This window comes from Scophthalmus maximus, chromosome 2, assembly GCF_022379125.1.
Source record: "Scophthalmus maximus strain ysfricsl-2021 chromosome 2, ASM2237912v1, whole genome shotgun sequence".
Lineage (NCBI taxonomy): Eukaryota > Metazoa > Chordata > Actinopteri > Pleuronectiformes > Scophthalmidae > Scophthalmus > Scophthalmus maximus.
Window position 1 is genome coordinate 22,072,501 of NC_061516.1, and position 24,199 is coordinate 22,096,699.

Sequence of the window (24,199 nt, forward strand, 5' to 3'; positions counted from 1 at the left end):
AATTGATCGACGTGGTTTAACAGCAGACCTCTTTTGTCACCTCGCCCATCACGCACCCCAGGCACAGAGCTCCGCAGCCCGGGCACAGAGCTCCGCAGCCCGGGCACAGAGCTCCGCAGCCCGGGCACCGTGCCCCCGAGCAGAGAGCCCCGGTGCCTGGGGTGCGCAATGGGCGAGGTGACAAAAGAGGTCTGCTGTTAAACCACGTCGATCAATTTCATCTGCTAAGGATAGCATGCTATCTCGGAGCCCACCGATATGCCCCCCCCCCCCCCCCCAGACAGGCCCCTCCTCTCCACGACAAAACAGTGACAGAAAGTTGAAACTGAACACCAGTGACATTGTCACAAATCCTGACAGCGTAAAAAAAAAACAAAAAAAAAACAAAAAAAAACTGTCATTGAAAAACGACAGACATCAAGAAAAAAAAAAGCCAGGGTTGAAATTGAAAAACCCGTCATAATGCATAAAAATATCAAATATGAAATAAAATGAGAAGATTTTCAGATTATAATTTTCGGAATGTTTGTGTTTCATTTTTCTATTGAACATTCGTTTTTCAGTGCCAAAACTTGTTGTTTCAATGCCAATTTTATTTTGTGACACCTCAGTTTACTGTCACTGTTCTAGCTCCAGAATATGGATGTACAGGAGTTGATGGGGAGCAGCCCCCACACACCCCCGACCCCCCTCCCTGTGTGTGTGTGTGTGTGTGTGCGCGCGTGTGTGTGTGTGTGTTCGCATCTGTGTGTGTGTGTGTGTGTGTGTGTGTGTGTTCGCATCTGTGTGTGTGTGTGTGTGTGTGTGTGTGTTCACATCTGTGTGTGTGTGTGTGTGTGTGTGCACGTTGCACGGAGGCATTTGCACCTCTTCGGTGGACAACACCGGACAGTCCACCGCGACACTGGCGCCTCAGTGCCTAGAACAGGTACAGTACAAGCGACTGTTGTGGCAGGTGAACATACAGTGTGATGTGATTCACATCGCCGGCGAGTGTGAATTCAAGTGAACCCGAGTCTGATCCGCAGTTTGTTTGTTTGTTTTTTGTGGTTGTTTTATCCTGAGACATTAGATATTCTCTGTTTTGTTTTTTTCAGGATGCAGGCTGAATGCTGCCGCACATGGGAGAGAACATGAGTCACACTGCAGCAACTTCCAACCAGAGAGTTCGGATGAGAACAGTGTCCAACCCGTCCAACACATCCTCCGCCTGGGCTGCAACTTAACTCTTTTTGTTTTTTTTTTTGTTTTTTTTGTCCTTCTCGAGGATTGAGGTAAAATAACAGCAATCTAATCTGTAGAAATATACAGGAATCCGACTTACCTCAGTCAAAGGTCCCACCAGCTGTCCTCCTATCTCTCAAACTCGCAGTCTTCGCCGCAAAGCGCAAACGTGTGCCACGCGTGTCTCTGCGCACAGACGCTGCCGTCCCTCTTCTCCAAAGTCGCTTCCCGTACAGACCGGGCTCTCCCATCCACCGTGGGCTTTTTATAGAGAACCCGTAGTAACTAGTGGGGGGGGGGGAGCGGGGGAGGGAGGAGAGGGAGAGCTCATTCAAAGATTCACCTACACATGTACGTGCGTATCCCACGTCACTGAGCGGAGCGCAGCTATTTATAAAGGGGAGGGAGAGTATAGCCTGATTCACAGTGCAGGTCTTCATGAAGCAGCTGGCGTGAAAATAGCACGTTGGTTGTGTGTGTGTGTGTGTGTGTGTGTAATGTCAAATAATCTAATAAAATCCCTGTAAAGTATAGACATCCCGGGTCTCGGAGGTAATCAATAGCGAGTTCAGCCGTGTCTCCGTTTGCCAATATTCCTATTAGAGCCAATTCTGTTTGGTTTTTTGGGGGTTGTTTTTACATAATTATCTGTTGTAGCATTTCACAAGGGATGCATTTCCATTTTCTTTTCAACCAAGAAGATTGACAACATGTGGTGCAATCCGCTTTCCGTCAGTCGCTGCATTGGTGTGATGATATGATGTTCAGCAAGGCAGCAACACATTTTATTTTTTGGAAGTGTTCAAAGTTAATGAGATCTTCCTGGAACAATCTTACCAATAACAATCTTAGCTTGACTTCTCTCTCGGTGCAGTCTAATTATTGGAAGGTGGGGGGGGGGGGACTAATCGTTTCGAAAAACAATTACTGAAAGCAAACACTTTTGTTTCAAAAAGTGTGTATACCCGAGAGGTCACGGCGATGAGAACATCGTGATGTTTGGATTGACCGATGAATCACTGCGGTCTCAGCAGCTGTCTGCTCGGAATGACTAAAAAATGTTTGGTGCAGCGAACTGACTTATTTTTTTTTTCCTCCATCCTAGACATTAAAAAAAAAAAAAAGAAGAAAAAAAAAAAGCATCCACACACAACACATTTCGGGGGACTTTTTTGGGGGAGACCCTCGTGCGTAAAGAAGTGTGTCAGACATACGTAGGCGTGTGAGTGCGGCGGGGGACTGAAGTGCCCCCCCCCCCTTTTTGAAGATGCTCGCCGGTGATGGGAGAGCTCAGAGTCACGCCACACAGCGAGTGAAGTTGAGAGAGCTTATAAATGCCCCTGCACCCACCCCCACCCCCACCTCCACCTCCACCTCCACAGACCTCCTTCACCCAGAGGCCGAATGCTGAATACCAACTGTGGATTTCAGTCCCTGCAAGTGTCACTGGAAGGCGTAGCCACTGATGCTTTATGATCCACAGTCAGGTGTCACGGGTGAAGGTAGAGCAGCAAATGCAGAATAACCATTTCATTTCATGTAATATTTACCCAGTAAGTGTTACTCATTAGATGTAATCAAAAACTTTTCTCAACTAGAAAAGGCTGTCTCTGGACTTTCCATGGACAAAACCAAAGGCACACCCTTTGTAGGACACATGCTGTAAAGGGAAGACACTCCCTAAAACGAAATTCACACAGTTTCAGCTCGGGGATTTGAGTCGATCCTCCTTCTACCTCCAACCACCTCCTTGGTTATTCAAGGTCATTCAGGTCACCGTCGCTGGGCCTCGACCTTGACCAGTGGAGACGACTTCAGAACCAAATATCCCAGATTTCCCTTGAACTTGCAGATTGGAAACATACACATGTGCCAAAATATTCAACACTGTGTGTCCCACTTTACAATAGAATATCATTTGCTCAGGTGTCAACACAGGGTGTCAGAGTCATCGGTCAAGTGTCAGTGGATGGCTGGGAAAAGATAAGGCAGTGGTTACGCTCTCCTCCTTTACCATCAGCCTCTGCACTTCAGTCAGGCGATGACACCTGGAGAAGATCATGGGATATGGTCAAAAGATAAAGGTTGGGAGCATTCTGTGAAAATCCACGTGTCTTTGTGTCCATCAACCTGCTGCAGGCTTTCCTGCCGATTGGTGACATTTTGGAAACCTTTTTGAATAAAATTGAAGTATTGCTATAGGTTAAAAAACTATAAATTAATATTGATAATCATTAAATAAATGTCAAATGACTTACACCAAACGTGGACAGGTGGAGGCAGCTGTCTGCGTTTGCATATGGTTTAAAGTCATATAATCTCCAGAACAAAGCAATGTCAGACCTTGGACTGGATGAAAAGCTGTTTTCATGTTAAACACCAGGACACGTGAGGAACCTGGTGGCCGCGTGGTTACGCTGCATATAACCATTGGGCCCGTTTGACTCCAATCAGAGGCCTTTGTTGCATGTCATGCCCACATCTCTCTCCATTGTTTCCCCTCTGAGGGTCACGAAAGAAAAGAACAAGACACAAGGCCATCAACTGTTGTGGGCAGGTATTTCCCATGAGAGTTGAAGTTATGGGCACTTATAGAATATATTATATTTCACACACTTGAGAGCTGGTTTGAATTGTCACATAACTGAAACATGTTTGCCTTTGTAATACAGTTTTTCTTTCTTTTTTAAGTTGATGTAATTTTTGTGGAATTTGTGAAATTAATAGATTTTGCCCTGAAAAAAAACATCATATGAATAGATACATTTTCTTATGAAGAAAATGAAGGGGTGTCTCTGACCAATAAGGAGATCTGAATAATTGATTGTATTGTTGTTCAAAGGATGACGCAATCTGAACAGATGTATTGACCGGAGCTCCCTTCATCCGTGACTCTTTGAACTACAGTCATACCCCCTCTAGAGGCAGCCCACTGAGATGTATGCTTATCACTTAGCAGAACAACAACAACAACAACAAAAAAACAGGACATCAGGACAACAACAACACTGTGAATTTTATTCATTCTTTTATCACATTGGTTGTTGGGACACATGCTCCACTTTTCTTCCTTGCCTCAGAAATGATTGCGGCAAAGGGGGAGGGCGTCAGTCCCTCAGCCGTGGGCCCCAGAACCGTAGAACCTCCACCGACGGCAATCAAACAGCAATATAAATGTGCTGACGTGTGGTGGAGGATAAGTATTTGGTAAGCGAGTCTGTGTACACAAGCATACGCAATCCAATTTCCGCATACTACACCCCACATGAATATGCAAGCAGGGGGAGATGAATGATTGAAAAAGTGTGAATGAAATCGTTTCTAGCTTACCCCCTCCCTAATCTCACTCTTACTACAAGTCTCACATGGTGCCATAAAGGAACACACACACGCAAAGCTACAGTATAATCTTCCTTCTCTTATCTTTACAGCAGTCTCAATTTATTCTGGATTATGCTGTAGATGATGTATTGACATTGTTAACCTTGTGCTTCTTGTTTTGATCGGTCCACATGGCAGTCCGCCTTCAACTCATACTCAACATTCAACTTGCTCGCGTGTAATCTCACAGCTCCATCGTGAACCGGGATTCTGATTATTTCCCCGTTCAAACCGCTGATCTGTCCATCATGGCCAGTTGTTGGCTCTCGCTCTATCTCCTCATCTGTATTCCAAACGGAGAATGCAGTCAGATAAGAGAGAAGAAGAGAGAAAAAACCTCATCCCTCCCATACACTCTTCTTTCTCCTCACAACCGCCTACCTTTGCCTACCCACCTCCCCTTCTCCCGCTCTGACTCATACTGAAATCCCAGTGAGACACCCCCCCCCCCCAACACTCCCCACTCCTCCACTCTCATTTGTGTTTTCTCTCCCTTTGATTGCCAAGCTGGCTCGAACACAGCGAGCAGGGCAAGAGAGAATGAGCCAATGAAAACGAAAGAGAGGGAGAGAGGAACAGAGAGATGGAGACAGGGGAGGGGAGGAGAAGAAGGGGAGGAGGAGGAGGAAGAGTCTGCTGCCAAACGTGCCCGTAATGAGGATTCTGTCAAAGCAAAGCTGGGGAGGAGGAGGAGGAGGAGGAGGAGAGCGCGCGTGTGCGGTGGTGGTGATATGTGTCAGAGGGAGACGGAGGTTTGGAAGGAGTGGGTGTTTATTAGTGAAACCCCTGCCGCCCCCTCGTCGTTCCCTTCACTGTGTCTGTGCTGCTCTCCCACACAGCACCTCCACACACAGACACACACGCACACGCACACACACACACGCACGCCCAGTCACAGTCATACAATGAACCCACACCTCACCAGAAACTTTGAATATGTTTGTGTGTGTTTATAATGTCGTGTGATGGAGTCGGAGGAAGAATTGTGTGTGTGTGTGTGTGTGTGTGTGTGTGTAATGGCGCATGTTCTTCTTCAGTGTAGTTCCTCAGCCTCTGGAGCCAATTAACTTGGCTCCAGCAAAAAAAGGAGAGAAATTGACTTATCTGAGGTGGCATGACAAGATGATTCCCATGATTTCATTACAGTTACACAGCACGACGGGATGCCAAGGTCATCTGTCCTTGCGCAAAGTCAAATGCCGTCTCGCCTCGTCTGCTGTAACTCCAACAGTGACTCACACAGAACTTCACAACATTATGCCAAAGACATATGCTGAATGTATTTAACATGCAATGCCAGCTGTACAGTGTGTGTGTGTGTGTGTGTGTGTGTGTGTGTGTGTGTGTGTATGCAGAAGTGTGGGTAGTTGTTTGTGTATGTGTTCGAGGGGGGTTGTCAGCATTAGAATGAGTGCATCTGTTTGCATGAGTTCATCATGGGGATCAGTGTTTGAATTTTTATGAGCTGATGACAGGCAATATTTTAAGTGGCGTATGTGTCTGTGTATCAAAACCAACGTCGTGTCCTAATATCATGCTGCACAGAGCCTAGTTAAGAAAGAACCAAGTTTATATCTGACATATCTGTATAACAGTTTATTGCATTTCCGTACAGCAACACTGCTGTTCAGGGAGTCCTGCATTCATGTATGAAAAAAACAATCAATTAAGACAAAACATTCCAAAGCCGACGTCTGTGTAACTGGCTCCAGATAGTGCAACCATCATCCTCATGGCTCCTCCTCCACACAGCCTTCATGGCTGTGGCCCGTCACGGAACTTTATAGTAAAGATTCCAAACAAAGTTTCAAAAGAAAAACAGATATATGTCAGGCTGAAATTTTAGGAGGGGAAATGTGCAGCACATGGATTTCTATTTGAGCTTTTTCATGACTTTAATGAAGCGTTGGAGCGAGATGACAAGGTGAAAGGCAAATGAGGGGAATCTGTGTATCAGGGGGTTTTGACTGGGATTAATGTCATTGATAAAACTTTCATCGAATGATGTAATGAAATGTCGTCAAAGGCTTCCTTGCCTCAATCTGCCTTCCATCACGTGTTGGACGTATTTCTTTCGAATTCTCTGTTTGGCTCCTCTGCGTTAACATCTCCACATGTTCCCCATCTCACATTGTCTTTTTTGATCATTCCTCCCCATTACTCCCTCAATCCTTTTGTGAATTATGCATCTAGAAAAAAAACAATGGAACAATTGGAATGGAAATACTCCAAACATCTAATGCCAGTAAAAATGCGTCACACAAGCCTCTGGCTCTGTCTGTCTGTCTGTCTGTCTGTGTGACTGACTGTTTATCCATCTGTCCTACATCCACACATTCTTTTAATTTCTTTCTCCCTCACTGCTCAAGATGAGGATCACACTTTACACTCTCTGCCTTTTCCATTCTCAATTTTCAGCCCTGCAGCATTTTCATTCGGCTCAATCCTCAACCCCAATGTCCCACTCTTGTCTCCACCATTCCCTGCTGAATGTATTCCCCCATCTGTCCTCCTCCTCCTTCACTCCAGTCATCTCTAAAAGTCATCTCCTCCCACCTCCCAGTGTCCCGGTGGGGGGAGACAGAGAGAGGTAGATAGAAAGAGAGAGGGAGAGAGAGAATATGAGATGGGGGCCGGAGAGATCCAGATATGATTGGGCCGGAGAAACCCCCCTGGTGTCAGAAATTCACCTGCAAAAACTCCCTGCTTCCCCCGCTTTTCTCATCTGTATTCACAGTCTCTCCTCTCCTCCTGCATCATGCCTCCTCACCTCGCTCCCTCGCTCCCTCGCTTCCTCTCCTCTCTCTCTCTCGCTGCCTCCCCCTCTCTGTCCTTCCGTGTCACTTATCACCCTGCATTGCTCCACCTGCACTGTGGTGCAGCACTGACAATCAGAACTCTGCACACATACACACACACACTCACAGCCGCGTGCAGAGGCACACAAGTAACTTGCAGACACACACACACACACACACACACACACACACACACACACACACACACACACACACGCCCACCACTTCCGGAAGCCCCCCTCCCTCTCTCACACCTCTCCACTGCAGACACGAAACATTCTACAACCCCTGGTGAGCTATTGCTTTATCCAGAGACTCTGCACTGCACTACATCAAAACAGTGTTCTGCATTCACACACACAATGTGGCATATTGTTTGGACCACATGGATTTACTGCAATTATAAGATGGACAAACTGATACAAATTATAATCAATGATGAACAATGACGACATTAAATAATGATAATAATCAACATTTAATGTGGTCTTTGTTTGTCCTCTGCCCTTCCTCCAAGCATTTTGAATAAATTATGAGATTCATTCATAGAGTCTTCAATAATGAAATAACACAATACCATGAAAGTAAAACCAAACACCGTCTACAAAATTCTTTCTTTTTTCTTTAATTTGGCAGAAGCAGAGTTAGACAAAACTGCAAATAACTTCTGTCATTGTAAGAGGTCATCTGCACACACATTCTTGATTACTATGCCAAGGAAGTGAACCAAGCAACTGAGATGAATACGTTCGTGACACAATGAAGGAATGTATGTGGAAAGAAGAGGAGGTTTGGCTCTGGATGGAGAATCGTGTGGTGAGATGCATGCGAAGACTCTGGCCCTTTAATTTGGTGTTGCTAGGGGAATGAAGCTGTTTACTCTAGCTTCAGCATCAGATGATGGCTGCAAGAACTCGCAAACCAGCCTCCCTCATATGCACATGCATGCACCGGCACACACAAACACAACTCCCAGCCTTTCTGCGTCCGTCTGTGTCAGATTGTTTCTGCAGTCCCACGAGTCCCCTCCACACCTCCTCATGCAATTTGTCGGGTGAGTTTATATACAATCTATGGTGGTGAGTGGAAGACGGGAGAGAAAAGATGTGGTGTGGGGGAAATGAGGCACCCCAGTTATATAAATTACTAATTGGGAAACAAAAGTAGACAGAAGTAGTAAGTTAGTTAATGAGCCAATCAGAAGCACTGGACAATAGGACAGTTGAGAATCAAGGCTAAAGTAATCAATCCTGACATCTAGTGGATGTTGTATGAAATTGAGAACTATGTGTATGTGGGTATGTATGCATGCAGTCTCTATCTGTGTGTTTCTTTATATAATGTGGAGACCATGTAACCCCCCCCCCCCCCCCCCCATATAGGTCAAGGCCTATACGTAAAAATTACATAACTATATCATTTTAGAATAACACAGACTTTGTCACATTGTAACCGAAATGAAATAACGATAATGAATAATGACAATATCTCTCTAGATCTATCTATCTATCAATCTTTCTATCTATCTATCTATCTATCTAATGAAACATGATCAAATAATAAAATAAATTAATCAAGCAATAATAAATAATAGTTGTAAAATAGAAAAATCTTGAATACAAGACTTTTACATTTAATTTAATATTTGTATTTGTATATAATACATGATTCAGATAAGTAAAGGGTCTATGAATATTAAGTTGAAAGCTGTATGTATATTAATTATCCTTCCCATATATATACTATATATATATAAACATATATTCAATATATATATTTTATATATTTTACAGAGCGAACTACAATACCGTACAACATTCGCCCGACTGCCTTCGCTGCTACGTCACCCTGTGAACAAGTTTGATCCTTTGCTCTGATCCCGCCGGGCCACCGTACTTGTTGTGTTTTGTTTTCAGTCGAAGCCAAGATGGCGAACGAACTGGACAGAGTGCGAATCTCAGCCGCGGAACTCCGAGCTGAAGCGTCGAATGCAGTTGACACCGCGGACTGGCAGAGAGGTGAGGGGAGCGGAACCAGATACCGGGGAGGGATGCGACGTCGAAAGAGTCGGAAACCCCGAAGAGAAGAGGTTTCCCCGAGTTAGCTCAAAGTAGCTCCCGGAGTTGCTAAGTTTGTGCGCAGCTAATGTTGTTAGCTAGCTAACTTAGCTATCGGTCCATTCTTTGATCCCGCGCGGTGTCGTTGTTAAACGCCCCTTTCGACACACATTCATGTACAACTATTGTCACGATTCAACCCCGTTTTTTTATATTCGTCATACAGTGTATTTATATTTTACTCATTGCAATGTGAGCACACTAAAAGAAGCAATGTGTGTATTCGGATGCAACGAAATTGCGTTAGGATCGGCGAGCTCGACTGTCGTGGGCGTGTTCAAGATAACTAGTTGTGTGTGTGTGTGTGTGTGTGTGTGTGAGAGAGAGAGAGAAAGTACATTTACACAACGTTAGTTTGAAAACTCTAGTGTCGTGTGTTTCTTATGGCGTGCCAGTATTCTGAACATTGGCTTGGTTCCTGTCGTAGCTTTAACTAGGTACATCTTTAAAAGATGTTAAGTCATTATCTTATTGTCGACAGATCTTGAGCAAAGAGTCTGGTGTAGATGTGCTGTTACTCTCCATGGTTGTACACACAATTATTACTAACACATTTAGATTTGACACACTTTACTCTGGGTGACACTTTCTTTGAATCAACATTCACCATTACATTACAGAGTTAAACAACGTACTTTTGACCATTTTAAAAAAAAAGCATTTACTTCTTCAGTGGGTTATGACCTTGGGACGAATTTGGAAAAGAACTGAGTGACATTCTGAGGCATTGTTGTATTGTTTTTGCATTGGATTTCTTTTAGATGAGAAACACAATATGTAATCCATACTTTGTAACACTCATTCTCCATCCGCTGGTTCAGTGCCTGACATTTACATTCATCATCTTTATTTCCCTTTTCTGTGTGTTCGTTCTCCAGAGGAGCAACATATACCCAAGCAACAAAAGAGGCATGAAGGAAAGCGCCCTGATATCCAGCGTTACCTACCCGTAGCTGGACATGGACGGCATCACCCTGACAGTGAGGAAGGAGAAACTGGTCAAAGTGATCCCCTGGCCACTTCTCTACACGAGCATGATAAACCATCGCAGAGTGAGAAAAAGGGGGTCTCTGAAAAAGTTGTTGAGTTCACCGATGGTGGGGTGGGAACTGACATGAGGGAAGAAGACAGGGTGAGGGGTGATGGAAGTCACAATCAGACCTGTAGAAAAGCCAGCCGCTCACAGGCGAAAGTGGAAACAAATCAAGACAAGGGCTTTGTTGAAAATGACAGAGAACACCAGGAACCTGCTGGAGCTTCTAAACCGACAAAGAGAGCTCGCAAACCTGACCGCGAATTTTATCAACCCGGGAGCCGGAGGAACACTCAGGGAAAGGACGGTGGAGTTGGAAAAGATCAGGATAAACCTCCCCCTACGAAGCACGAGCAGAAAGCTGAGCCAGAACCCCAGCTGAGTACAGGGGAAATGGAAGGGAATCAAAAAATATCTACACAGAACCCCATAGGGAAAGGTAAAGAAGTAAAAGGTATAGAGGAAAATGTTAAATGTTCTAAATCCAGGGAGACAAACAAAAAGCACGGAAGTAGAGCTGATCAAAAAACACTTTTACCCCCTGATGTTTCAGTGGAGAAAATTACCAGCAAGGTAGAAAAACTCATCCTGAACGAAAAGGGCAAAGGGGGTAGTGAAGGCCAAGTTGTTGAAGAGTCGGGGGGCAGTAGAGGGAAAACAACTGATAAGGGAGGACAATGCCATGGTGGAGTAACAAAAGCAGATGAGGAAAAAATAGATAGGAAGAGGGAAAAGGGAAACCGCAGGAGAAGAGGAGGGGAGAAGGACAAAGAGAGGAATCAGGATCCCAGAGGAGGAGGAGATGATATAAGTGGTGGAGGAAAGGGTGACCACGGGAAAGATGAGAAAGAGAGAGACAGGAGAGCATCAGTTTCAGATAGGGATAACAAACCAGGTAAGACAGGAGAGACACACCAAAGCAAACGGAAAGAAAATGATGGAGAAAGCAGAAGAGGAGGAGATGACAACAACAACCGGTCTAGAGAAGTGGAGAAAGATGCCAAGACAGAAAAAAATGTAGACAAGACTGTAGAAAGAGTTAACAGAAACAAATCCAATGTAAACCTCACAACTCCATCCTCAAAGCGATATTCCAAGTCAGATATTCGACGCCCACGAAATCGAACTTACAGCAGTAGCTCAGCCAGCAGTGTGACCAGCCTGGATGGTCCAAGAGTAGGGATGGCTGGAGAAAAGACCAGAAGGCCACGCTTGCAGCCTAAGCACAATAACAAAGAGGAGATGGTTAATAGTGGGGAAGGACAAAGGAGGCATTTACGAAGCTGGACAACCAACGGGGAATCGTCTACAGAATCAATGGAAGGGAGTGAGATGAGTGACATGGCAGAAAATAGGAGGAGGAGAGTAGCAGTAGAGGAAGAGCTGAGTGCAGCCAGGCAGAGGGAAGAAAGGAACAGACCACAGGGAAACAAAGTTGGAGGGCGAGGAATCCTAAGGGTCTCTCTTGAAAAACATTTGGGTGTGTCTCACAATGGGGACGCACAACGTGGCAAGCAAGGCTTGTTCCCTCGTGGCAGAGGTGGAGGTATCCTGGTGCTTCCGGCCCGTACAAACATCTCTAATCCACCTGAGGTTGGGCAAAGACTTCTCTTTGGTGGAATTAGGGGAGGAGCTGCTAGCAGTAGCAGAGGAGGCAGAGGAGGAGGAGTGAGACGACTCTGGGATCCCAATAACCCAGACCAGAAACCTGCTCTCGCCAGCTCCCAGTCATCACAGCACAAATCTCTACAACCGCCTACATATCTTCAGACAGGGACCGGATATGGACAACTTCACTTTCTGGACACAGACGACGAGGTGGCAGGCAGTCCTCCGGTCGCACACGGTGAGCAATTTCGATCCCAGCAGGCTGCCGCCATAGCCTACTACAAATTCCAAAACTCTGACAACCCCTACTGCTACCCCATGCCCACCAGCAACCCACAGAATCCTGGCAACGCCGTCAGCCAGCGGTATCCATATCCATATGTGGGGCCCTACCAAATGGTTACCCCCAACAGCATGTACCCAGGCCCTGGTGCTGGTCATTTGAGTGGGAGTTACAGAGGAGCGGGTTATTCTCAGCCAGTGGCAGGAGGTGGTGTGACATTTGAAGAGGTAGCGCAACAAGCCAGGGGGGAGTTGGGGAGGCTGTTGAGGGCTGCAGATGCACAGGAGCTCCAGCTCAGTAACCTGCTGTCCAGGGACAGATTGAGTGCTGATGGACTGGATCGCATGGCCCAGCTCAGGTGAGGATTTTTGTGAAAAAGTGTCAGTGGCATTTTTGTGTGTGTTTGTCGTGTCAGTTGTCCCTTGGGACTAATCCTGATAAAAGCCCCGTGCTGTTATGTCCTCCTGTTTTTTAGAGCGGACCTTTTGCGGCTATATGAGCAGGTCGTCCTCACCGACATCGAGTACTCAGACTCTCAGAATGTGGATCAGGCTCTGTGGAAGAATGTGTTTTACCAGGTCATAGAGCGCTTCCGACAGCTCCTCAAAGACCCCGCCCACGAAAACACCCCTCATATCAGGAACACGTTGCTCACACTGCTTGATGAGGTAAGGAATGAAGTCTTTGTTAATTACTTTTTAACACACTCAAGGTTTAGTGGCCCTCAAAAATATTCCTCCTCTTCGCACCAGTAAAAAGAACCAGTAAAAGTATTCGTACTCTATGTTGCCTATGAAGCTTGGGAAAATTTTTGTTTTCTTCTTTTGGTAACAGGCCACAATAAATCCAGTCATTTTTTCTCTTCACTGTAACTCAACTTGTCAGTTATGATTATTGTCTGTGTTTTACAGGGATCGCTGTTCTTTGATGCACTGCTTCAGAAACTGCAGACAGTGTTCCAGTTTAAATTGGAGGATTACATGGATGGCATTGCCATCAGGTCTCGGCCATTACGCAAAATGGTACGGCAATATTCTTGTGTGTGTGGGCACATAACATGTGTTCAAAGATTTATGTTTTTTCACAGTAAGATAATGGCATTCACACAGTTTATAACATTATTTATTACATTTATCCAACCAGTCAGTGATCAGATTATCATGAGACCTGCAAATTAGTTGCCTACCACTTGTTGAATATAAGTTTTTCTTTGTACGTCTGTCTTTTTCAGGTAAAGTATGCACTTATTAGTGCTCAGCGCTGCATGATTTGCCAGGGGGATATAGCACGTTACCGGGAACAAGCCAGCGACTCGGCCAACTATGGCAAAGCTCGCAGGTAGGCTGTAATTTGAGCATTGTCTACGTTTGATGTGAACCTTAAAATTTGAGGTAGAAGCAGAAATATTCTCTGATGGTATCTCACGGCAACTGCTTTACATTTCTTCTTAGCTGGTACCTAAAAGCCCAGCAGATTGCTCCCAAAAATGGACGACCGTATAACCAGCTGGCCCTACTGGCAGTCTATACAGTAAGTAACGTCTAGTGAGTAAGTGCAGGAATGAAGTCGGTAGTTGGATATTTAGTAGAAAAGTTTAATACAGACATAATTAAATCATTTGTATTAAAGTAACTGGGTTTTGACTCTTTTTTTTTATGACTGACTGCATTTCTCCTGAAATAATACAACTATTGTTTGTGTAATGATCCATTGGCCCCCACCCACAGTGTGTGGCTTATTGCCTCGCACTTACACTCATCGCACTTCTCTCGCTTGCAGAAGCGGAAGTTGGATGCTGTGTATTATTACATGCGCAGCTTGGCAGCATCCAACCCCATCCTGACGGCAAAGGAAAGCCTGATGAGTCTGTTTGAAGAAGCTAAGCGTAAGGTGAGACAAACCCGACCATTTTTCTTGGAACAAAAACTTCTTTTTAGGTGCGCAGCCACGACAGGAATACAATCAGAAAGCTTAACTTAGAATCAGAGCTTTGGAAATTAACCATCGTGGTTTATTAGCTATACTGTTATGGGAATGTTCAGCAAATATAATGACATAGACGCGCATTAGTGTGTTAACACAATTAGTTGCTTAATAAATTGCCGTGTTAGCAGAGCTGATTAGATTTATTGTAATCTAGTGATTATGGTGGGACTTGGCAGCGCAAATGCTTCTTGTTCTTTCGTTCCTGCAGGCAGAGCAGCTTGAGCGAAGGAGGAGGCAGGAGCACGAAGGAGGCTCCAGGGGTCCACCGGTGAGAGGAAGGGGAAGAGGGGAAGACGGCGCACGTGTGGAGATTTGGATTCGCCCCAGCGGACAAGCGGCGACCCCATCCGCGCAGAGAGGAGGAAGCGAGTCCAGCAGAGACTCTGAACAGGATGGAGAGCTGGGTAGTCTCAGCGCTAGTGACGTAAGATCCCTTTTTTTCCCTTTGGTTCTCTCTTATACACACAGGCACAACAAGTCTCATGTGTCATTTACCTTCACACGAGAGACACCGTCTGTGTGGGCTTATTTTTATAGCTATTTCCCAATTTTTGGGGGGTATTTTTCTGTTTGTACCTTCAGATGTCTCTCACTGTTTTATGGAGTTTAATTTTCCCTCTCCTCTTTGAGAACTTAAGTATGGCCTTAATATTCATTTCTTCTGACTCACATTCACTACCTCTCCACTTTATTTTTGCTTTTTCAAGATTTTCCTGTCCCCACTGTTTCTGTTTACTTATCATTTGTTGTTTTGTGCGTCTTTACCCCTCCTGTCTTTTGTTTCTAGTCCCATTTTGGTTTGTTTACCCCTTATCGCTTGCAGTGATTCATCATTCACTCTATCAGTGCCTTCCAAGTGACTTTGAGGAAGATATAGCAGATGGCTGTGAGATACGGCTCCCTGTCAGAAAGTATTCAGACCCGCTCACTTTTTGTACACTTATTTTCTTGTAGATTTATCATTTCTGACACTTAGTAATCCATGACTACAGACCAGACCAAAAAAGGCCTTGGTCAGGGAAGTGAACGAGCTTTACACGTCCTCTGCAGAGATGTAAGAATCTGACGAAAGGACGACCGTCCCAGCAGCACTCCCTCATCAGGCTTTTAATGGTAGAATGACTAGATAGAAGCCACTCTGAGTAAAAGATATGTGACTGCATTTAAAGGACTCTGCGATCATCAGAAAAATTGTTCTCTGGTCTGATGAGACAAAAGTTGAACTATTTGGGCAAACAAAACATTATGTCTAGCTAACACCGGGCGATGCTCATCACCTGGTTTGTTACTGTTCCTACGGTAGAAGTGTTGCTTCTCGGCAGCAGGGACAGGAAGGCTTGTCAGAATTAAGAGCATGTTGAAAACATTGCAACCAAATACAAAGAGGTCCTTGAAGTAAACTTTCTCTGGACCACATGCGACATGAGATTTGAGTGGCAGGTCCACTTTTCAGCAGGACAATGACCCAAAGCAAACTGCCAATACAATGCTGAGGCTCTGAGACGAGGCTCTGACTGTCCTTGAGTGGCCCCGCCAAAATCCAGCCCCATTGAACATCTGTGCAGAGGCCTGAATGTGGCAGTTCGCAGAAACTTCCCAAACAATCTGCCCGGAGTTATGATGATCTCCCAGGAAGAAAGGGATCAGCTGCCCAAATCTCTGTGTGCAAAGCTTAAAGAAATTTGGCCAAGAATACACAAAGCTGTAATTGCTGCCAAATGGGCTTTTCCAGATGACAAACAAAAAGGTCTGAAAACTTTTGCAGGTGAAAGTTTATATATATATATATACCCACATTTATGTGTGTGTATATATATATATATATATATATATATATATATATATATATATATATATATATATATATATACACATACACATATATGTGTATATATAAAGGCAAACATTTCTAAAAACACGTCAGTTCGTCAGAGTAATTGAGTCTGGATTCATTTGCAAAAATTGCCATTTAAGCCACTTAACACAGTTTGCAAAAAGTGAAGAGGTCTGAAGACTTTCTGAAGCCACTGTAAACCTTCACCAGCAGGTCCCCTGGTGTCTTGAAGGAGTCTTTGTAAGTGTATCGTCAGTCTCCGTTAGAAAGGTGCATAATACTTGTTTATGTGCGAGTGCTTTCTGTGGTTTAAGCTGCAGTTGCTCAGATGTGATTCATTATTGAACATTACACAGTGGATCTTTTATTGCTGCTAGGCATGAGTTCTTTTAGTGAAAGATCACAATCTTCTCTCCTTCTGTCTTTAGGGATGAGTACCCCCACACACACACACACACACTGCGCACTTCACTAGAGTTGATACTGATAATGCTCGTTACCACAAGTACAACAAGATATTGATTGCCTAGTATGTATTTTATCCATTGTTGCCCAGGCATGTTGGGTATGCTAGTAGCTTAATAATTTATACAAACATGGGTTATGTATTCATTCATTCATTGCTGGGTTTTTGGTGTAAAATATTGTTTACTTTATTTATTTTACACATCAAAAATGACATTATAGTAATGATATATCAATGGTTGTTCCCAAAAAATGCTGTTGCACTTTGCTATTTAAGAATCTCACAGCACTTGAGGGGAAAAGAAGCGATTTTAATTCTCTTAAATAAAAATGTTCTTAAAAAACCCCAGATAAAAATACTTATGAAGTGCTAGATCAATAAGCAGTAAAAGTAGTACAGTTAAAATCGTAATGATACCCATCCTTATATTTACATCATTTACACTTTGGCTTCATTTCTTTTGCTGTGTGCTATTAAAAAAAGCTGTGTAGGAGTCCTCGCGATTATACCAAACAATGCTTTAAAATATCCTATAAAATATGGAAAGTAGCTCAGTGCACTCTCTCTCCGTCCACTCCACTATTTGTCAGTGTATGCTTGGAGAGGCATCTGTAGTGTGTCCCTTTTGTCAGCTTCAGTGGCCTTTCAGTCCATTTCCTCCATTAATGTTCAAAACATGGTGAATATTAAATGGTGAAGTGAGCTCCAAGCCTCTCTATGTGCTTATTCACAAGATGAAGACACAAAAAAATGTTTTCTTGTCTGGGTTTGTAGCTAAATGAATCCTCTGTCCACAGATTAGTAATACTTTTCTTCCTTCAACCCTCTCTTTTTTTCCCCCCCTCCAGTTAAATAAGAGGTTCATACTGAGCTTCTTACATGCACATGGAAAGCTCTTCACTAAAGTGGGGTGAGTGATGCGTCACATATTCCAGCTCTTAAATTAATGAACTGAACAAGTTTCAATCATTTGTGAATATTATTTTTAATTAAACAAAAATACTGTGTGCGCGCCCGCGCCTTTGTTGGGTTTTTCTGTATTTTTATGAATGTTTGTGTCTTGCGTATGCAGCATGGAATCGTTCCCTGGGGTGGCGAGCCGTGTTCTGCAGGAGTTCAGGACGCTGCTCCAGCATGGACCCTCTCTACTGGGCAGCACACACATGCTGCAGATCATCACTATCAACATGTTCACCATACACAATGCCCACAGCCGAGGTACTGCTCCACACACCTACGCACCTTCAAAGTTTTATTTTAATGACTTTCTATGCAAAATCAATACTAACGCGTGGCTCGTGAATTACTTATTTTATTTACAAAAATGTACAAACATGCTGGGGCTGTGTACCAGTCACTGGTATCATTGATACCAAACAGTGTTGACGTTCTTGTCTGTGTTCGTCAGGTGAAGTAGGAGTGAGGTCCGTTTTACAAGATCAGAGCACTGCCCTGGGTCTCGGCATGTTTGCACTTCTGGTGCAGCGCTGCACAGAGCTGCTTAGAGAAATTCCCGCAGGTATACACACACACACATACACACACAGTAGTGTAGTATTTGATCAGCAGCATCAATTTAAGTGTTTCTAATTTGAAATGAAGTTCATTAGTATAGCGAAATAGTAAATGTTGTATTTGTTGTTGTATGTGAAGATATATAAAGTTTGACGAAATTACAATAACCCAAATGGAAGCCAAAACAACTACATCGCCCCCTGGTTGCTGGCTGCGGTATAGGTCACAAACCCCTGCTCCCTCCATGTTAACAGAAGGGACATGGACCAAACTATAAAGTCACAAGTACATGCAAAATTTATTTTGCCCAAAGAGGGTTTCTGTCATTTTAAGTAGATCTTATCTCACTGATTTGTGTTTGAGTGTTCATATTTCTGATGAGTTTGTTTTAAATTAGTTATTTGATGCTATAAAAGCATGGTGACACGTCTTGATTGACGTTTCCTTAGTTTTTTTTACACATTTTACTATATATTGATTTATTTTTATTTGACCGTTCACAGTTACATGATGTATTTGGAAAAACCTTGAGAAAGCCTCTTACTCTCTTCCAGAACCAGCTCCCATGTCTGATGGAGAAGAAGAGGGTAAAGTGGAGGAGCGGGACGGTATGGTTAGGGTCTCCGCCTTCCCACTGGACATCAGAGAACTACTGCCAACCATCAAGGTCTGGTCTGACTGGATGTTGGGACAACCAGACCAGTGGAACCCACCACCGTGCAGTATAGAGTGAGTACTCGCAACATGCTATAACAACGATAACGGGATGAGTGGTGAGAGTGAACCGAAAGCATTGAGCTCCTGGCCAGACAGCGAAACAGTTACTCATTATTAAGACCAGTAAAAAGTCTACTTCATATTACTACCTTGGGGTAATCTGCTGGTTCTGCTCATACACTAGCTCTCTTCAGATGGGAGTTCTGTAAAATTCTCATACCCCCACTGCCACTAATGTCTTTTCCTCTCTCTGAAGTTGCAGCCCTGATGTTTGGCAGTGCCTGGCTGACCTGTGTAATGTGCTGGCTCGCGTGGACCACGGGGAAGTGCCGCTTTACAAAGTGGACTCTGATGAAGTCGAGGGAGAAGAGGAGTTGACTGTGCTGCAGCTGAAGGAGGACAGGCTGCTTGCCGGCTTTGTGCCGCTGCTGGCTGCGCCACAGGAGCCGTGTTACACAGACAGACACACTGACATGGTTAGTGGAGGGCAGATGTGTATTTCATCATCCGTTTACATACTCCTGTGGAATTACTGATTGTATTGGTTATTCTTCTGTCACCTTTTACATGTTCACCTATCCGTCGTCCTTCTGTTCTCATGCACATATATCCCCCATCCTCTCTCCTCAGACAATAGCAGCAGATTGTAAGAGAGTGACGGTGCTGAAGTACTTTCTGGAGGCTTTGTGTGGACAGGAAGAGCCTCTGTTGGCCTTCAAGGGAGGCAAATATATCTCTGTGGCAACTTCTCCTCCACCTACCCACTCGGTGGATGAACGAGGCAGACAGGATTCTCTAACAGAGAAAGAGGTGTGTTTTTTTTCTCCTACTTTCCCTCTAATAACCTGTTCTCTTCATACGGCTCCCTCTGCTGTTATCTCTGATTGCACTCCTTCCTCTCCAAATTTGACCTATTCATAATGAAATGAAATTTCAGCAGAGGCTTTTGAAAGCATGGAAGCCAAATTGCTGAATATCTAATGTGTCTGTCCGGTAGGCCGATGACGTCATAGTCGAGGCAGAGTCATCTCTCTCCGCATCAGAAGGTGAGGAGGATGCAGAGGAAGCGGGTGATAGCGAGAATGACATCAGACAGCTGAAGGCACGACGCAACGTCCTCACCAACAAACTGGCACAGCAACAGAAGCGCAGGGATAAAATACAGGTAACATTGGTATATACACACATACCCAACAAAAATAAACAACAATAATTTAAATTGAATCGAATAGAATTGTCATGACTGTTGTATGTCTGACATTGTATTGATGAAGCAATAATATGGAAAAACAATGATTTGTTTTAGTCGTAAACAACGACAAAGAAGATTTGCTTCATAATATATTTCATTATAACATCAGGAAATTATATTAAACAAAAGTTACACCTTCCACTAATGAGGAAAATATTTTTATGTTGATATTCAAATTCTACATTGTGTGAATTGCGACAACAATGTCTTTCTGATCATTAACGTGTCTTCGTAGTACATAAGGAAACAGTTGAGTAGAGGAGATGTTTACGTGTCAGAAGTTACTTTCACATCATATTAAAACGTGTTTGTGTGTGTTTGTGTCCCAGGCGGTTCTTCAGACTGGTGGGCAGCTGGAGCTGGAAGTGAGGCCCCGTTTTTTGGTCCCAGACACCAATGGATTCATCGATAATTTGGAAGGGCTGAAGAAACTCCTGCAGTGTGGAAAATACATAATAGTTGTGCCACTCATTGGTAAGACTGAAAGAAGGAAACAAAGAAAAGAGGAATAATTAAAGCACCAGTATTCTCTCTCCTGTGTGTCTGGTATTTAGTGTCGGAACAGGAAATTACTGTTCAAATTACTCGTGGTTTGATGATGTGTGTGCTCTCTCTCTCTCTCTCAGTGATTACAGAGTTAGATGGCTTGGCTAAAGGACAGGACAACTTTGGTGGTGGAGTGGGGTCAGGAATGCGCAACACTGGCAGTCGTGGCAACTATAACGTTAGTGCGGCCCATGTTCGGTCGGTGCAGGAGAAGGCCCGGTTGGCAGTAGCCTTCTTGGAGAAAGGATTCGAAGCCAGGAAGCCGTGCCTCCGAGCTCTGACGAGTCGGGGAAATCAGCTTGATTCTATTTCCTTCCGCAGTGAAGACACCTCTGGACAACAGGTGAGAGCCCAAATGAGTTGTTTTATTTTGATTTATTGCCTTTTTTCTTTCAATTGAATTCAAATTGTGCAATGAAATAAGAGCTGTTGCTTTTCTGTTCTCCTTCAGGGTAACAATGATGACGTGATTCTGTCCAGCTGTCTCCACTACTGCAAAGACAAGGCAAAAGAATTCATGCCTGACCAGAGAAGTATGTATCATTTGCTTTCATTCATTTTCTGTCAGTATTCATATTTCCTCACACACATGCAGACACTTGGCATAATGTGATGTTCATAAAAAATGTCTCCTGAGTGCGCCGGCTCTCACCACACTTCACCCCCCCCCCCCACAGATGGGACAGTGAGGCTCCAAAGAGAGGTCGTCCTTCTTACAGATGACCGTAACCTGCGCGTCAAAGCTTTGACCCGCAACGTCCCGGTCCGAGACATCTCTGCTTTCCTCGGCTGGGCCAAAGTGGGGTGAAGCGGGCTATGCTGGAGTCAAAGGAAAACCAACTGCTGAAGCCTGCTTGCCACTCAGCCAGAAGAGGAGAAACACTTGAGCAGAGGGAGAAGAGGATGAGATAACAGGGCAGAGGAAAATTCAAAATAAAGCAAAGAACCTCTACTTATGAAATGCAAGTAAATGTAGTGAGAGCAAGGTGGTTTCAATGAGCTTTTCCCTCTGTGATGAAGTGTGTGTGCGCGTTATGTGTTAAGAACAGTGAGCTCCTCCGGAAAGAGACAAGGAGACTTGATAAGTCTAAGGAAGGCTTGACTACAGGGGAGGGAGGAGGAAAAGTTGAGTCATGTGGTTTGTAAGTTGTCTGGTCCAGCCTCGAGCTTTTGCACCTAGTTAGTGAGTGAGTACTGTTGCAATCAGTATTAAATTTGGACCTGACGACAGAATGAGCCAGAGAGAGGAAAGCGTTAATGGTCATTTAGCCGATGAAATTCATCCGTAGTGACGACCATGACTGGCACTTCCACACTTCTCTGAGGGCCCAGTCATCTAGGCTGCTGTAGCCTCTACAGCAGGAGCTGAGGGAAAGCAAGGTGGAGAGGAGCACAGCTGGAGGGTCTGTGTCAGTGCAGAGAAAACAGTGGCTGACTGTTGTGAGGCTTAATCGAGAGCCCTCGCCCAACATCAGCACCACCAAGGAATCACAAGCAGGTACGGTATTTCCTGCTAACCCAGAAAGTGCCGTGTGCCTGTGTTGTAACTTAGGTTGTTCATCCAACTTGAAGCCAACATTCAGTTTGGGTATTGTGAGACGCTGGTTTTTAAAAAAGCCAACAACAACAAGAAATAATAAGGTTTATTTTTTATTTTATCTTCTCTGACTTTAATTTTTTAGCTCATTTGTAAAGTTTTGTTTTTAACACTGATAATTAGCATCTGCATTTGATCTGGGTGCAAATGTATTTGTAAATAATAATTGTTTTTTCTTTTTTTTCGGAGCAGCACAAAATGTGATATTTGAATATATCAAGTTCTAGTTAGTTGGTTTGTGGTGAGTTTTCAGTTCTTTAAAAAATGATGCTGCGTTTGTTCTTTGAGCAAAATTCCACTAATCTGTCAAAAAAACCAAAACATTTCAAAATACTGTTTGTCTCAGTTACACAGCCACAATGTGTAACTGTCTATCACCTCTTTTCACTTGATTAATTTTTTTTTTGGTAATAAATTACAGCCTGTTAAATGTCCATCGAGTTCAAACACCTCAGTGACACGTCAACAAACATTTAACACAGGTAAAAATTGTGTTGGAGATTTTGCTCTTTATTGCTTTTGGAGACAACTTAAGAGATTCTTATTCATGTCTGTTTTTTTTCTGTGCTTTTGAAACTGTCTGGATGCTCAAAATGGATATAATCCATCATCTGTCCTCTCTTATGTTACATCATACACAATTCTTAATGCACAGTTCGATCATATGGATTTTATTGTACTATATGTAGAAGTGGCTTTCTATTTGTCCTGTACCTTTTCAGCTAGGCTTGTACAACTTCCATCAGCAGTTGGATGTGTCTGTATTTGTGTGAAGTTGTTTCCCTTTTTTCTTTTCTTCAGCTCTTCGGTTCTATGGGCTTCTGCAGCTTCTGTTAAGTGCCGCCGCTTCAGTGATTTAACGTCCTAGGAAATGTAGTACATAATTGACAGCACAAAGCAGAGTGACTTTTCCCCCCATCATCCATGATTAAAAATGATTTTGAAGGCATTGTTTTCACCCTATTAATATGCAAATAAACAGCCATCAGTCTGACTTGTAACAATTTGCAAAAGCACAGGTGTTACTAAAAAACATTAACAATGCTTCTATTATATTCAAGTGAACCAGGAAGCCTTAACTGAGGCAGCTCAATGAAAACTCAACTATCATTCATTTTATTATTTACACGTGCTTTTCAGCAAGATATCAAGATGTCTTGTCCAAGTGAAAGGTTTTCTTAATATTCATATTAACGTAATCTTTAGGGAGAACCGTACAGAGGTCTTATGTGTTTGTGTACATTTATATCACACAATTAAACATTGGGTTGCAAAAAAAGAAATGCTTGAGAAATTATATTTCAGAAGTAATCTTTGAAAAACTAAATTAACACGTAGATACTCAAAATCATTACAATAGTCAAAGTACATACTACATTGAATTGGAATTATCAGCAGAAAGTTATACCTACTGTATATCACTGACAAACCAAAACCGTTGCTACGCGTGTGCCCTCGTGTGGTCGTTAACACAGGTGAAAGTGACTGAACCAAGCAGTGATTTGGGGCAAGCGCTTCATTACAGCCACTGTACTGATAATTTCAACAAGAATTTCCTACATAAAACTTAAACCGTACTGAAATGACTGTGAAAAACAAAATGAAATGACTATAATCAGTATCTAAATGGTTCAGTCCTAATATTCTATTCTTCTGGGTGATACAAGGTAAAATGTGTGTGTGTGTGTGTGAGAGAGAGAGAGAGAGAGAGAGAGAGAGAGAGAGAGAGAGAGAGAGAGAGAGAGAGAGAGAGAGAGAGAGAGAGAGAGAGAGAGAGAGAGAGAGAGAGAGAGAGAGAGAGAGAGAGAGAGAGAGAGAGAGAGAGAGAGAGAGAGAGAGAGA

General features: G+C 43.6%; 1 protein-coding gene across 1 annotated transcript; it reads left to right on the forward strand.

Annotated features, from left to right (window-relative positions):
• Positions 1 to 9,267: 9,267 nt before the first annotated feature.
• On the forward strand, positions 9,268 to 23,358 carry smg6 (SMG6 nonsense mediated mRNA decay factor). The gene is made up of 19 exons (XM_035624075.2): positions 9,268 to 9,421; positions 10,399 to 12,802; positions 12,920 to 13,112; positions 13,356 to 13,466; positions 13,676 to 13,782; positions 13,896 to 13,974; positions 14,224 to 14,334; positions 14,639 to 14,854; positions 17,579 to 17,640; positions 17,803 to 17,948; positions 18,139 to 18,249; positions 18,800 to 18,974; positions 19,219 to 19,438; positions 19,593 to 19,772; positions 19,960 to 20,127; positions 20,544 to 20,688; positions 20,841 to 21,103; positions 21,212 to 21,293; positions 21,438 to 23,358. Exons 1-19 carry the CDS (start codon positions 9,331 to 9,333, stop codon positions 21,566 to 21,568), a joined length of 4,995 nt encoding a protein of 1,664 aa, XP_035479968.1. The 5' UTR covers positions 9,268 to 9,330; the 3' UTR covers positions 21,569 to 23,358.
• Positions 23,359 to 24,199: the final 841 nt, after the last annotated feature.